Source organism: Melospiza georgiana, chromosome 9 (genome assembly GCF_028018845.1).
Source record: "Melospiza georgiana isolate bMelGeo1 chromosome 9, bMelGeo1.pri, whole genome shotgun sequence".
Taxonomy (NCBI): Eukaryota; Metazoa; Chordata; class Aves; order Passeriformes; family Passerellidae; genus Melospiza; species Melospiza georgiana.
Window position 1 is genome coordinate 20,641,227 of NC_080438.1, and position 14,173 is coordinate 20,655,399.

Genomic DNA, 14,173 nt, shown 5'->3' on the forward strand with positions numbered 1-14,173 from the left:
AGAGACCACATCACAGCCCATATTTCTGCAGGTTATGTTAATTTTTCTCTACATTTCAGGTAATTTTTAAGAGCACTTAATTTATTGTGTTTTGAAAAGAATAATAAAAAGGACAACACAAAGGTCTGTAGGCTCCTGTTAATATTCATAACTGGGGTATTTCATTTGTGGAAACCTGCATTCATTTAAGCCAAGTTCTACTACAGAACTTCTGGCAAAAAGGTGGGGGGGGGAAGAAGCAGATTTAGGCAATTCAGTCCCACATGTTCATAGCTGTGTGTGCCACAAGTGGTGAGCAATTAATGCTTGTGCCCAGGTCTGTCCAGGTTAGGGACAAAATGGGATGGGATAATATGATCCAAATGTATTTCTTCAATATCAATACAGTACTGATGAGTTTTGCAGTTATGACAGGATTTTTAAGAAGTCCTAAGTGCTGCAATGCACATTCCTTCTATCTGGTGCTCATCACTGTAATGCAGGATCCTTCAGTGCTCACGACACAAAGGCTCTTTGCTCCCTCAGAACTCATTTCAGAGAAAGCCAATAGATCTCACAGCTGCAGTTTAATGTAGGGATTTTAGGTCATCTCAGAACTTACCCTTTTCCAAGAACAGTTTTAATCATTGTTCAGTACCTGAATATACTTTTATAATTATGCTTCAAGTGTTATTGCAGCTATATTTCAGGTTTTACGTACGTAGGAAAATGCTATATTATTTTAATACTGACGGTAGAGTAAAAACCTATTCAATATTCACCTTTCAGGAAGCATAATCAAATATCCAAGAACACTATTAGACTTGCCTAGCATAAAGTTTCAAACTGCTAATGGATTTTAAATTGATGTCATAATGCTGCAATTTAAATACATGATGTTCATTAATTTTGCCAGAACTCTTTGTAGAGTAGGAGTGGTATGAAAGAAGGAGGAAGGTTATATTTTCTCTACCTGCTTCTTTTTATCTGCTTCCCCATTTTTGATATACAAAAAGAGTCATTACATCAGCTTGATGTGGGTGGGGGGAAGTTTATTCCAGTAGGTTTCAATTGGGTAACCACCGTGGAGTTGAATCAAATTAATATTTTCTATGAAAAAAAAAATCACCAGGAATAGGATAAAAATAACTAACACATGATAGGCATGACATTTCCTAAAGACAGATTTCATGTGACCCCTCGCCAAAAATCCATAGGCACAAAGTGGAGGAAATAAGGGAAAGAAAGGTCATCTTGCTCATATACCTCCTTCTCACTGAAAGGTCAAAATTCATGTATTGAGTGAGACAGCAATATTGCAAAACAGCAGCAGAGCTTCCCACAAATCTCAAGGAGTCACCTCGGATGTGGATATTGAAAAGGGAAGAGAGATCTCATCATGGAAGGCTACTACAAGATCTTCTCCTACTGAGGGGAGTGAGGGTGGGCTCTGGATGCAAATTTTCTAGGTGAAGAATCCCCAATTTCAGGAATATCTCCAAAGTGAAACTAAAATGTGTCTAGACATAGTGGCCCAGTATATACAACACTTCACATCTATTTGTATTTCAAATCTAATATATTTACTGTACATAAAGACAGTTTTCCCAAAGCTGTTGCTATGGCTACAAATCAAGGAAACCATAGCAACAACCCTGTATTATGTACAGCCTTAATTGTGGATGTCTCTCTTTGCATTTTATATTAAATACTCCAATACATCTAGTTTTAATCTATTTTTCACACTTTTTAATAATAAAAATCCCACAATTCTACAGTGTCAAGTCAAATACACAGCACCCTTGAAAAATCATTTACAGCATTATTCTGATCATACCTAATAACAGCCACATCATTGTTTTTTACTTGAGATAAACACTAATATTCACATCATCATATTTCCTGATCTTTTTTAATACAAATTATTAAACACCACCATTTTAACCAAGTAATTGCTTTTCCATCATCTCATAAGATTTTACAATCTTATCTCACTCAGTCCTACCCACCAAAAAAACAAACTCCTCCTAACTTAAACTTTTATTGCTATGGAAAAGATTGGGGGGTTGGGCCTTTTTTAGTTTGGTTTGATTTTCCTTTTTCTTCAGAAGAGAAGAGAGACAGGAAAGGCAGAGAAGTAGCTCATTCTAGATTTTCTAGCTTCCTGTCACTTCAGATGACTGATTGGGTTGGTGGCAAATTATCCTAATTCCTCTGGTTTGTTGACCTTGCACTTTTAAGTACATTAAGGAGTTGGCATGCAGCCAGACCCTGGAGTGCAGCCTGAGAGGAACAGGTAAAGGAGAACAGAGAACAAATGTGAAGAAAAGAAGGAGGATGTTACAAGTGGCTGAGGAACAGGAGGGAGTGCTATCAGACAGCAGGAGACAACAGTGGGTGACAGAATTCAAAGGACACTCTAGGAGTATATGAGCACATTCAACAAAGAATTCATTCAAAGAATTCTGCAAAAATATTCCCTCAATAGAAGAGAAGAAGCCAAAATTCACATCTCTGAAAGCCTTCCCTCCTATCTTCCCTTCCATCACTTTACTTTCTGATAATTCATTGTGGTGCTGTTTCTTCACATCATTTGGTCCTTGACGAGACACCAGGTGTCCCATTTTGCAAAAAAACCTGGCCACATCTGTTTGGGGCATTAGTCTGTCTCATAGAGTAAACTTTTCTGCTTATTTTACATACCACAGCAGCACAAAAAAAAATAGAAAATATCTAAATTTTATGAAATTAGCAGAAATTCAATGTATTTGACACAATAAAGAAACTAATAATTGAGATTTTTCTGGCTATATTAATAATATAATAGTATACAAATGCTTATTTGACAAAATATGTGCTCTAAAAATCATAGTCTGAGAAAGCTGTGAGTGTGAGTTAGGAACATGAGCTATGTGAAAGTTTTTCAAAAATTCCCTCGCACACGGAATAATTAAGTCAAGAGTGCATTTACAATAAGCAAACCATGTTCAGGTTCTTCGTTATCATTTTAATTAGCAAACATTAATGCAATCTGCAAATACAACAGGGAAAACAACTAAAATTACTAAGTTTAAGGAGTCCTTCATGACCCAAGCCAAATTGAGACAAATGTGTTACAAATTGATACCGGTCACCAGCTTTCAGGACATTCATTTCCATTTACTGTTAGAACTTCCAAGTGTGTTATCAAATTTAAGAATGGATTAAGGTCCCCAGAAACTACTTCTAACCTCTGATGAAGTCAATGGTGAATAAAAATGGATTAGCATGCTCCTCTCCTCCCCAGTTATCAGTTCAGACTGATAGTGATCCAGTGACCATGGCAGCTCTGCCTCATTCAGATTCCAGGCCTGCCACTTTGGCAGCAACCCAGGGACAAGGAGAACAGGCTGCCCTCCCATTCCTGAGGGATGAAGATGCTGGGTGAAGCCTTAACCCCTCTGAGTTCAACAGCACCTCCCATTCCTTTCACTGGGACACCATTCGCATCTGAACAGTTCTCCTTTCAGGTGCTTGTCCTTTTCCTGCTTTATAGACAATGTACTTTGGCCTCCAAAACAGTGCTGCATCTTACAGGAGCAATGATTACAAGCTACATATATTTAAAAGGAGCTTCCTCCTAAAAACTGCCTCTCTCATTCTGAGTTCCACATTTAACCCACTAAAGGTAGGATAATAACTAACTAGTCCAATACACTTACAGGACTAAATATAATGAAGTGGTGAGGTATTTTCATTCTCTATGAAGCTGTTACGTGAATGAATTTCACTCATTAATAACTGTAATTTTATAGGAAAAAAAAACCCTAGCAGTTAATGGAAGCCTGATAGCACTTCTCATGACTGACAGTACCAGAACTGATCACAAATTATAGAAAGAGCTCAATTTTAATGTTGCCTTATTTTGAAAGATTCCATTTTACTAATATTGCAAGGAGAGAGGAAAAGTCTGAAGAAAATGCACCACCACCATCAAAACCCAACAGTGGCACTAGAAATTTTGAGAACTAAGACACTTTAAAGCACGAGTCCCTGTAAAACCTAATTTCACCAGACAAGTGTTTTTATCACACAGCAAGTATTTTGCAAAGCAGATACACATCAGTGAGTTTTAAAGTACAGAATGCAAATACATACCTAGTTTTGAAATAGCTATCAAGTATTAATGCAATACTTCCAGAAAAATCCATCTAACCTCTAGGTTATACATTCACTAGACTCACATATTCTCATTTCACATATCACTCCCTTTTCCTCTTTCATGCCCATACAAACAAAAATGACCTATTTCTTCTTTGGGAAGCCCAGGCAAAATGAAACATTTTTAGGACCTTATTACAACAAACAAAAGAAAATTCCCTTTGCATTAGAGGGATTGAAGGATTGAAATTAATCTGAAAGATTTTCTTGTTTGTATAAACAAGGTTTCACTCAATAAAGGGTGATATTGAGGTCAGTTCACTGCTCTCTACACTGCAGACATGACAGAAATTTTAAAAATTTCAAAGGTCATTTAAAGTGGTAGGAGACTTGTAAAATAGCCACTTAGTTCAGAAACACCCTTCTTCAGTTTTTACACTGGACAGATTGTAAAAAAGCATTGGATGGGATCAGAGAAAAAGAAATCTACTGGTCCATTTGGCCAGGCTGTTAGAACCAGGTCTTACCTCTTGCGTTTTTACATTTATATATCCATAATGAGTTTTCAGAGGCTGCCTTTGGCCATTAGAAAATGGGATCCACTTGACTCTGGTTTGTCCAAAGCAGTTTAGGATCAAAGGGAAAGTTACTTCATTTGTGAGACGAACGATGATCAGACAGAGGAATGCTGCAATGAAACTCACAGCAACAATGGACTTTCTCTGTAATGAAAAGAAGAAAGGAAATAAATTATTAAAATTGAGAGTCAGTTTTAATAAAAAAATACATATCTTCAATTGGAGGATGAAGGAAAAACACTTGAGAAAGCTTTACGTGAAATTATTCCTCTGGTAGTCACCTTGCTGCAGGAGCACAAGGAGACAGGTGACTGGATTGTTTTACTTCAATAAATTTGCATTTCAGAGGTTTGCAGAGTTTCTTTTAGAACTGGTTGCAAATGAGTCAGTTTTGCTCAGAGAAAAAAAAAGCCTTTTTTTAAGGTTCAAAAAACATCTATCAACTTTAAATTTTATTCGCATTTGGAATAAAGATTTTATGTAAACATCCACACCAAAGTCTTCACTCAAAATCATCCATCTTCCAGGGATGACAACACACAACAGGAAAATGCCATCTGCAGTGACACCACACAAAGTTTAATGGAAAGATTACCATCCCTACAGATCATTCCATACAACAGAATTCACACTATAACTTTAAATACTTTAGAATAAATTGTTGGTGAAGTTAGCACCACATTCTGCCTTATTCCAGGTTCATGAATTTACCAAGTAAGGTTATTGTTTTGGACAAGACGATCTCCACTGTTAATAATTCAACCAATCTGAAGCCTGTAATTAGTCCTTCCCTTTCACCTCTAGCCCATGCAGTCAGCTGGACTGGAGAACGTAATCCCAGAAAGAAAACACCTTTTCCCCTGGGTAACTCCCCAGTCCACAGGTGAAACACTGCAGAAAGGAGGATGCTCTCCTTATTTTTAGCTATTTTTTTTTTAATACTGCAGTCAATTACTTCTAGACAAATTACTTAAGGACAATCATGTCAGTTGGCATATGTAAAGATTCTAGATATGATACTCTATTGAAAAGACTATTTTCACATTTCCCCTGTGGGAATGAAACAATTATCATTTACACGTGTTTTTACTGTACTTTAATTGCATTCTAGGTTTACCTAATTTGCCACAGTTTAATTACTCTACTGAAGGTAACTCTATCATTGTAAACAGTAACATTTGCAGAAAATACAAGGGGGAAAAAAACCATTTGCCTAAGGGCCTATGCATAAGTGTATAATAACTCTTAATGCTGGATGACAGAATCTGATCACCCCAGTTCCCATCTACCAGCTAATTCCCAACTAGCAGCACAGAACACATTTAACATCACTTATTTTACATGATGGCAATAAGATCACACGTGATGCCCTCGTAAAGGCAAGCTCTCCTTGCAACCAGATAACATTAATCTGTCCTTGCACAACAGTGAGAATCACAATAGCAAATGGGAAGGCTTGTTATGATATTCCCACAAAAGGAGTTAACAAAATAATCCATTGCAGGGGTCAATTGCCTGGCTCTGTGTTCTGATGTACTGGGAGGTTACAATTTATAAGATAAAAGCAATGAGAGACTGGGCTGGAAAACTTGGGTGCAGGAGGTCACTGTGAGGAGAAAGGAAGAGGAGGATGAAGAAGTATTGTGGCAGTGTGATTCAGTGAGGAACCTCAGCCAGCTAATGGCTGTGCAATGTAAAATTAAACCCAGCAAATCTTCAGAGGGCAGCGCAGCAGCCACAACCCAATCGCAGCTCTCAGAATTCATGGAGGCCACTGCACTTTTCATCATCTGCATTATAACAGATTTACATTAAATTGCAATAAAATGGCTGGGGAGCACTTCTGTGTCACTTCTCTTTGTAGCAGATGGAGTCAGAAACATTTAGCTATATATCAGAGCCTTGTAAGTGCTAAAAGCAGCCAAGATGTGCAGTGCAAGTGATAATCATAAAGCAATGAGAGGGAGCATGGATTAGTCATATTATTTATTGCAAATCAGAATTAAAATATTGCAAATATTTAAAGGGGAATCTAGAGTCTCATTCCACTACATGAGCATGTTTCAATCAAAACATCCACAGCAGGAAGCAAGATTGCTTGTATGATGCTACTACCCCATTTCCACATACCCTATCTTCCTGGTTTATTGAATATCACTTTTTACTTCCTTTATTTTGTGCAAATCTGTTCTGAACTTGAAAATAGTGCAATCAGCTTTATGTGCTTCTCACGGAGAGTTGTTCTAAACAGCCCTTTTCCTGAGAAACATTCAATTGTGTAGCTAAATTTCTTGGCCTTCACTACAAACCTACCTGATTCTTATATTTCTTTTCTTTAAATGCACTGTACTACCAGATGAAAGAAAAAATATGGCCTTTTGTTTTTTTATGTAAGAAAATATTGTTTGAAAATGAAAACAGCAAAGATTTTTCTCTGTGTGTTGCTTAGCCAGAAAGAATTTGCACTAACAAGAACACTCAAATGAGAGAAAGGAATTTTTACAACAGAACGGAATTAAGGCATCTGTTGAAATTGTTTTTGAAAAAAAAAATCTAGCCATATGCAAACCCAATGTTTACTTATCAACTTGTACAAAGGACGTTGGTATTAAGTATTCAGTTCCCCTGCAATTTTTGTTGAAGGCACGAGATCCAATAAAAGCCATTCTCTGTGGGAAAGACTACTGCAAACTCGTATTTCAGTGGCTCCATAAATTTCACTGTAAAAATACTGAAAAACACCAAAGCACATACTTTTAATCGTTTAAGCCTTCTTAAAGCACCAAGTAAAGAAGTCCGATCAGTGGTCACAAGTATTCTACAGGGCACTTCTAAAAGTAATTTGATTCCCTTAAGTCCCTATGTTCCTTACCTGCCCATTAAAAGAAAAAACAAAACACCCAAACCCAGGTGCTATTTGTCATTAACTGCTTCTTGTAAAATCTCCTTTCCTGCAAAATCTCCTTTCCTGCAGACAAATGGATTTTCTTACTGGTCCTCTGATAAAATTTAGCATTTGAGAATCCAAAAATTCTACACGTCATTGGGATATGACAGAGAAGTCTGAAGCTACATACAGGGATGAATACCAAATTATAATTTGTCTCAAAATTTGTCTGCATCAACATTTTAAATACTCACATGTCCTACCATTTGGGAGAGCTTAACCAACACTAATTAGTAAGTCAGCAGAGAAACAAATCTTATTCCATCTCAATTTTCAGTTCTCATGAATGCAAATTGTCTCTTAACAAAAGAAATGTTTCTCTAACATGGACATATCCTGTGCATAAATCTCAATCAATCCTTTTTTTTTTAAAGCTAATCTAATGTAGACATTGTGATACTGACAACATTTACATAAGAAATGTATATTTAGTTATAAACATCTTTTAAATGTTTCCCATTTTTTCAGATACTCAGTGAGGGGTACACAGTAAGACATATGTTAAAGAGTTTCTTACCTGGATGACCTGCATGGTATATTAGCTATTGTTACATTTTATTTCAGTCACTATAGTACCTGACTACCCTAGATGGCAGTGGCAAGAGTAAAATTACCTTTCTCATGAATACAGGATCCTCTAGCAGAAGAGGGAAGGAGCTTACCTTTAGTTAATGAGACTAAGTCTACCTACAGGCTCATTCCCAGTTTAAAAAGAAAATAAAGAAAAGTGGTAGAAGAGGAAAAAGTTGAGATCAGAGTACCTGAACTGCAATACTTGAGACCCCACTGGGCCAAAAGCTCTCACTAGGACTAAACAGTGTCTTCTAATTCTTTTTATTCAATCCCCACCACAGCACCATCCCACTTTTGGTGTCAGTTATTTCTCAGGCACCAAGCTCATTCTGTCTAGCATGTATATCAAAATCAATAACTAGCAGGCATGAATCACATTCAATTTATATCTAGGTTGTTAAAGTAAGAATTGATATAAAACCAGGGGTGTCATACTACTCTGTTGGATAGAATTTAATTAAAAACTTCATGGGAATAAAACAGTAACTACTTTCAGGGGTATAAATATTTGGCAACATAGTCCCTAGCACTATTTATACGCTTCATATCATCGAGTTTTGGCTAATTACCAGTGCCAGGGTGATTCATTAGTTTCAGTTTGGCAGGAACTTGACAGTCAGAACAAGTTTTAGTCATTTTTCTTTCATAATCTGTTAAGAAGTGAGATGACAAGAATAATTTTTTTATAGTTCAATAACACCTGACAGAATACTAAGACATAAACATTTTTTGTGTTGTATTCAGTTGTCTGGGAGGGAGAAAATATTTTCAGCATAAGAAGATAATTTCTTAAGTTGTAAATTTTGCTGAGATCTGTACTAAGTATCTTTATTCTGCTTTCCAGCCAGAGCACAGCACCCTGCCACCTGGCATGTATTATATGGCAGAGACTATCAAACCCCTTCACAAGCAGGAATAAATCCCCATCCTAGTGAGTTTCACAGTAAAAACCCATTTCACAGGTGCATAAACTGAAGTTGAAATCAACTTCCCTAGGATCACAAAGAACTCAACAGAAAATTTTTACTCAACTCCTAATCTTTCATTTTAGAACTATTTTGTTTTTCAGGCTTACTGCTTCTATCACAAGTAACTGCCTGAATTTGTTAAAAGACAAAGTTGAACATGATATTATGAAAGATTCCAGTAAAGAACCTTGGGAGCCATGCCCCAAACAGTAATTGCAAATAAGCCTTTTTTCATAAACTGATTTTCTTCAGTACTCATTCTTTCTTTTATTTTTTAGATACATGGCAGCACTGAGCTTGGAAGGACAAATGAAAGGTAAAGACTTATGTGAGGGCTTTGGGTCCCTTAGATGACACAATATGCAGTAATATTGTATTATTTCCACAATTCCTGTCTTTACAGGCACAGTGAGTAACTCAATCACTTTTTAATATCTCTGCACATCATACCATTTTCATTATAGGACTGATGCAGGGTTTCAGTTTTTACTCAAGTATAATACCAAATGAAAACAATAATGGCTACACTTACTGAATTTGTTTCAATTTGTAGACCACTATATGTAAAAAATAGTTTTATTTAATTTTCTCTTTTATAGTCTTGAGCATCCCATTTAAAAGCTACTTTCTATTACAACAGAGCATTAAATGAAATTCTTTCAGCACTCTGGTTCAGTGTACCTTACTGATTTCACAAGTATTGGAAAAAAACATGCCTTCCAGCTACTTCTTTTGTCCTGAAACTCCCTCTAACAGGGCTGCTGAAGAGACAGTCAAGCAGGGGTCCTAGAAGTCTTCAAAGAGAGTAAGATATAAAGCAAAGATCCTTCTAGAAACAGTCATGTGTCAAACATCGTTTGCATAAAATCAGTAGCTGAAGATTTGCTTTCTTCCCTTCCAGAAGTGAAAGTTAACCTGGATATGTTCAAAGACTCCACAGGAGACTGCTCTCAGTGTTTCTCCCTCAGGAGGAGAGAAGAACAAAGCTGGTAGGGTTTACATCACCAGTAATATCTCATTTGGGTTAAAAACCAGTAAAATTAGGATTAAAGCAATTTATTTTTTTTTAAGGACATTTTTGCTAAACTGGAATGTAAGGAGCCAGAAAGCTGAGAAATAAAAGCAAAAATGAAGTTCAGTGATGAAGAAGTAATGCAAGAAATACGGTGCACCTAAAAATAGGTAGTTACAATGAAAGAAACATGTGAGTTTTATCCTGAATGTGTTTCTTATAAGAAGGTACCCTGAATCAGGACTGTATTTGGGGACTATGGTGTTTAAGCAGGTATGAGTAGAAGACACATAACTTCTTGCACAGCTTCTCTGCAGGAGCTCTGGCCTTTTCTATGGCTAAGGCAGCTCAAGGGCTCTCAAAACACAGCTCATTGTACCTCTCGTGTCGTTGTCATTTGTTAAAACTTTGTTACTTAATTCAGTCTTCACCATGATTCACAATTCACAGGTGGTGTGTCTGGGTTCATAGCAGCTCAACATATTCAACCACATCTTTCATTAAAGCCAAAACTGTGCAGAGTGGGTTCAGGTTTACTGGGGTAAGACCTGAATGAACAAATAGCAATCAGCATAGTCCAAATAACTGATGTACCAGCAGCAGTCTGTATTAAAAACCTTATATAAGGGATAATCCTCCTATATGTAATCTCCTTTTATTAGTCTCAGGTAATTGCACAAGTTTCTTACACACAGCATTTTCATCAAAAAGACACTTATTATTTACTTACTTACTTAGGTAATAATATGAAATTATGTAAGGTGAAGAACTTCCAAGTTTCAAGGAGTAATTGTTGATGGATTTTGAAGGCCTTCCATATGCTATCATGCATAAGAAGATACAATATTTGAAAAGCCCCAGTGATTCTGAGCCGTTCAAATTGCAAAGCATTGCCAGATTTCAGGAATTACTTTGTGTCACTATTCCCTCTTGATAAGGAGGAGTATTTATTTGTCTGGAGATATTCTTACCCCTTCAGCCTTTCCAGACTTTGAGCTCCCCACATCCTACAGTTGCTGCTCTTGGTTTCACCCCTTACTCCAAGCTGAACCTGTATTTCCTTCAGCAGTCTGCTCCTGGCCCAGGGTTCCCTATGCCAACAGCCCCACTCCAGCAGGAGCAAACCCATCATTAGCACAGACCCAGCTCACACACCACAAGGTCACACCACCACCAAAGCAACCTGAACTTCTGAGCAAGGCATGCCTTTGGCTAGCCTGCTACTCGATTTATACTGCAGCTGAAAGCTGTCCAGTAATTTAAAATATCTATCCCCCATAAAATCCCCATGGCAGCAAAGCACACTTTAAATAAGGTTGTTGATTTTTCATACTATAAGATCTGTTAAGAATATTTAATCTAAAACTCCAGTTACTGAGTCACTGATGTCCTTCACAACTAGGGTGAACTCCATCAGCAGCTGTGGATGCATATTATATAAACACTAATGTAGTCTCTGCATGATAAAGTGGTATTAAAAAGGAGAAAAAAAAAGAAAAGCTCTGCAGTACAGATCTCAAATGGTGATTTTTTTTTTTCTGGCGCTGGATTATTGCCCAGCTCTTCTTATCAATACCTTGGCAAGCTTTCTGACACACACAGGCTGACACACGCTTCCCTAGAATAGAACTGCTGGTACAAGAATTTGTGATCTTTCAACCTGGCAGTTGGTTGTTACTACTTACTGAAGTAGTACCTGATTGTAGCTATTTTTCACCTGCTGAGGAAAGTTCAAAGAAAAAAACATCCATATGTGAGTATTAACTCTTATCCTGCCAGATATACCTCACTCAGATGACCTCTCTTTCTCCTCTATAGAAATATACAAAGATTCATGATCAGCACCATCTTAAGACTGAATCTGTAACTGAGGGACTTTCACGAACATTCTGAAAAGCACTCTATAGGTGACAACATTTTCATGAAAATCTTCTTCAAAAAGTTCATTCTTGCAACCAGAGATAGACTAAAAAATGCACAAACCAGTTGAAAAACAACAGCAAAAAGCCCCACAAATACATCAGGAGAAATTCTCAGAAGACAATAAAATACCAGCAGACTTCTGGTCAGCAGATCTTTATATCTGAAAAAAAGATGTAGATATTAAAAGTCTTTTGTATTTCTCTGCTGTTCTACAGGAAATACCAGAAATACTAAATTTCTTGTTTCAGAACTCACAGGAAAGGTAATTTGATGGCTTCTAAAGTGAAAGTGAGAAAAATTCAATTTTTGCTTGCAGCAGTAAAGTCATTAGTGTGATTGGTATGCAGCAGCAGGAATGGATGTTAATCACATACCTGTATGCTTAGTAAATACTACACTGGGATGTAACCTCTGGAAGTACTAACTTCTAGATAAGAAAGAAAATAATCAGACAAATAAAATGAAACACTTGACAGCAGCCCAGAGGCAGAAGAAATGAAAGTAAATAAAATGTTGTAACAACCCCACATTCTCAGGCTGCACATCTGTGAAGAAAATGCCTTTTGCTGGAAACCTTCACTTGCCTGCAGCTCACTTCTGCCTGTGGGGGAAAGTTTATGCTACACAGCAAAAACTGCATAACCAGAAATTCACACAAATGAATTGTAATTGCCCACCACCATCTGGACAAGCCCAGACTTTCTCCATTGAATTTTCTTCTGTAAAGATCCCGGACTGCCACAGAGGACTTGAAATGAACAAAAAACTGACACCATGCCTCTGTTTCCTTCTAAAAGCCATTTAACAGTGGAAGACAGAGGAGATCTTGCCCAGCCTGTTACTTGGCAGGACTCTTGCTCTGGCCGTTCACACCAGCCTCATCCCACACTATTCTTTGGGAGGACAGCACTTTTGGAAAGTTCCTCTGGATGTTCTCTCTGCCAGTCTCTGCAATGCACCTGCTATTCAAAGCATGAAAAGAAAACAGAAGCAGGGCATCATTACTGATTTTAGTCTTGCACTCTCAGGCAGCCAGGGCACCCTAACACAGAGCAGGTGAGTGCCTTGCTCCAGAGGCAGGGATGCAAAGCCTGTTCAGTGTGAGGAGCCAAGGGGGCTCTTTAAGGTCTGGCTGAATAAAAGGCTGGCTTTGCTCTGAAATATAAAAATATTGAAGTGATAGACAGCTCTTTCACCAGGCAAAGGTCCAAGTTCAGAAAGGAGAAAAAGAAGTTTTTACACACTGGTCTTCATAAAAAAAAAAAAAGGAAGGTAACTGTGAATTAGAAAGTAGCTGTTCTTAAGCAGACATGAATGAGAAATGATGCACTTCAGCCAAGCTGCAGGAGATCTTTTGTAGTCTCTTCTCTTTTTATCCTTTTTAATTTTTTTTCTTTTACATTTGACCAAGAGACACTCGAGCACAGCTGTAGGAATGTTGTCCTGGATTGGCAGGAGGCAAGAGCAGCCTCTACAGATGGCCTTTCACACAAAGCAAGGAAACCTTGGGCTCTAAATTCTTTTGGCAATTGATGAGTTTTCCATCAGACATGGAAATCTCACTGTTTACTTTGGATAAACCTGTTCCAGCCTATTTCATCCATACATAGCTGCCACACACGTCATCAGAAAAGCAAAATGTATTACTGAGTGCCTCCAAGCATTGTCTGCTCCTGGCACGTTGAGGAGCATTCCAACAGGCCTAACCATTTACAGCCAAGAAAAAGCACGACCTAATTACGGAGAAGTCTGGGCTGAGATCAGCTATTCTGTAATGGGAATTTGAAATTTTCTGCCATATAGCTGGGAGCATGCTACTTCCAGTGAGGGGAAAAAACACCTTCCCTGCTTAATTCTTGTTCTTTTCTGCATGCTGTTTTCTTAATTGGAAGCGTAGAAAAAGGGGTTGGGGAAACAAAAAACAAACAAACAAAAAAACCCCCAAAATTAGGACACCAGCATGGCAGAATCCTCTCTGAAGAGAGAGCTTAAACTATTCCTGTGGCTTCCAGACCTTCAGGGCACCAAATCTTTGAGCAAATGGAGGCACATG

The 14,173-nt window shown here is 37.6% G+C and overlaps 1 protein-coding gene across 1 annotated transcript in view; it reads right to left on the reverse strand.

Annotated features, from left to right (window-relative positions):
- Positions 1-14,173, reverse strand: part of ST6GALNAC3 (ST6 N-acetylgalactosaminide alpha-2,6-sialyltransferase 3) — a 214,203-nt gene that overhangs the window by 111,869 nt on the left and 88,161 nt on the right. The window contains exon 2 of the mRNA XM_058030106.1: positions 4,647-4,841. Coding sequence (XP_057886089.1) covers positions 4,647-4,841 — 195 coding nt within the window. The remainder of the gene's footprint in view (positions 1-4,646; positions 4,842-14,173) is intronic.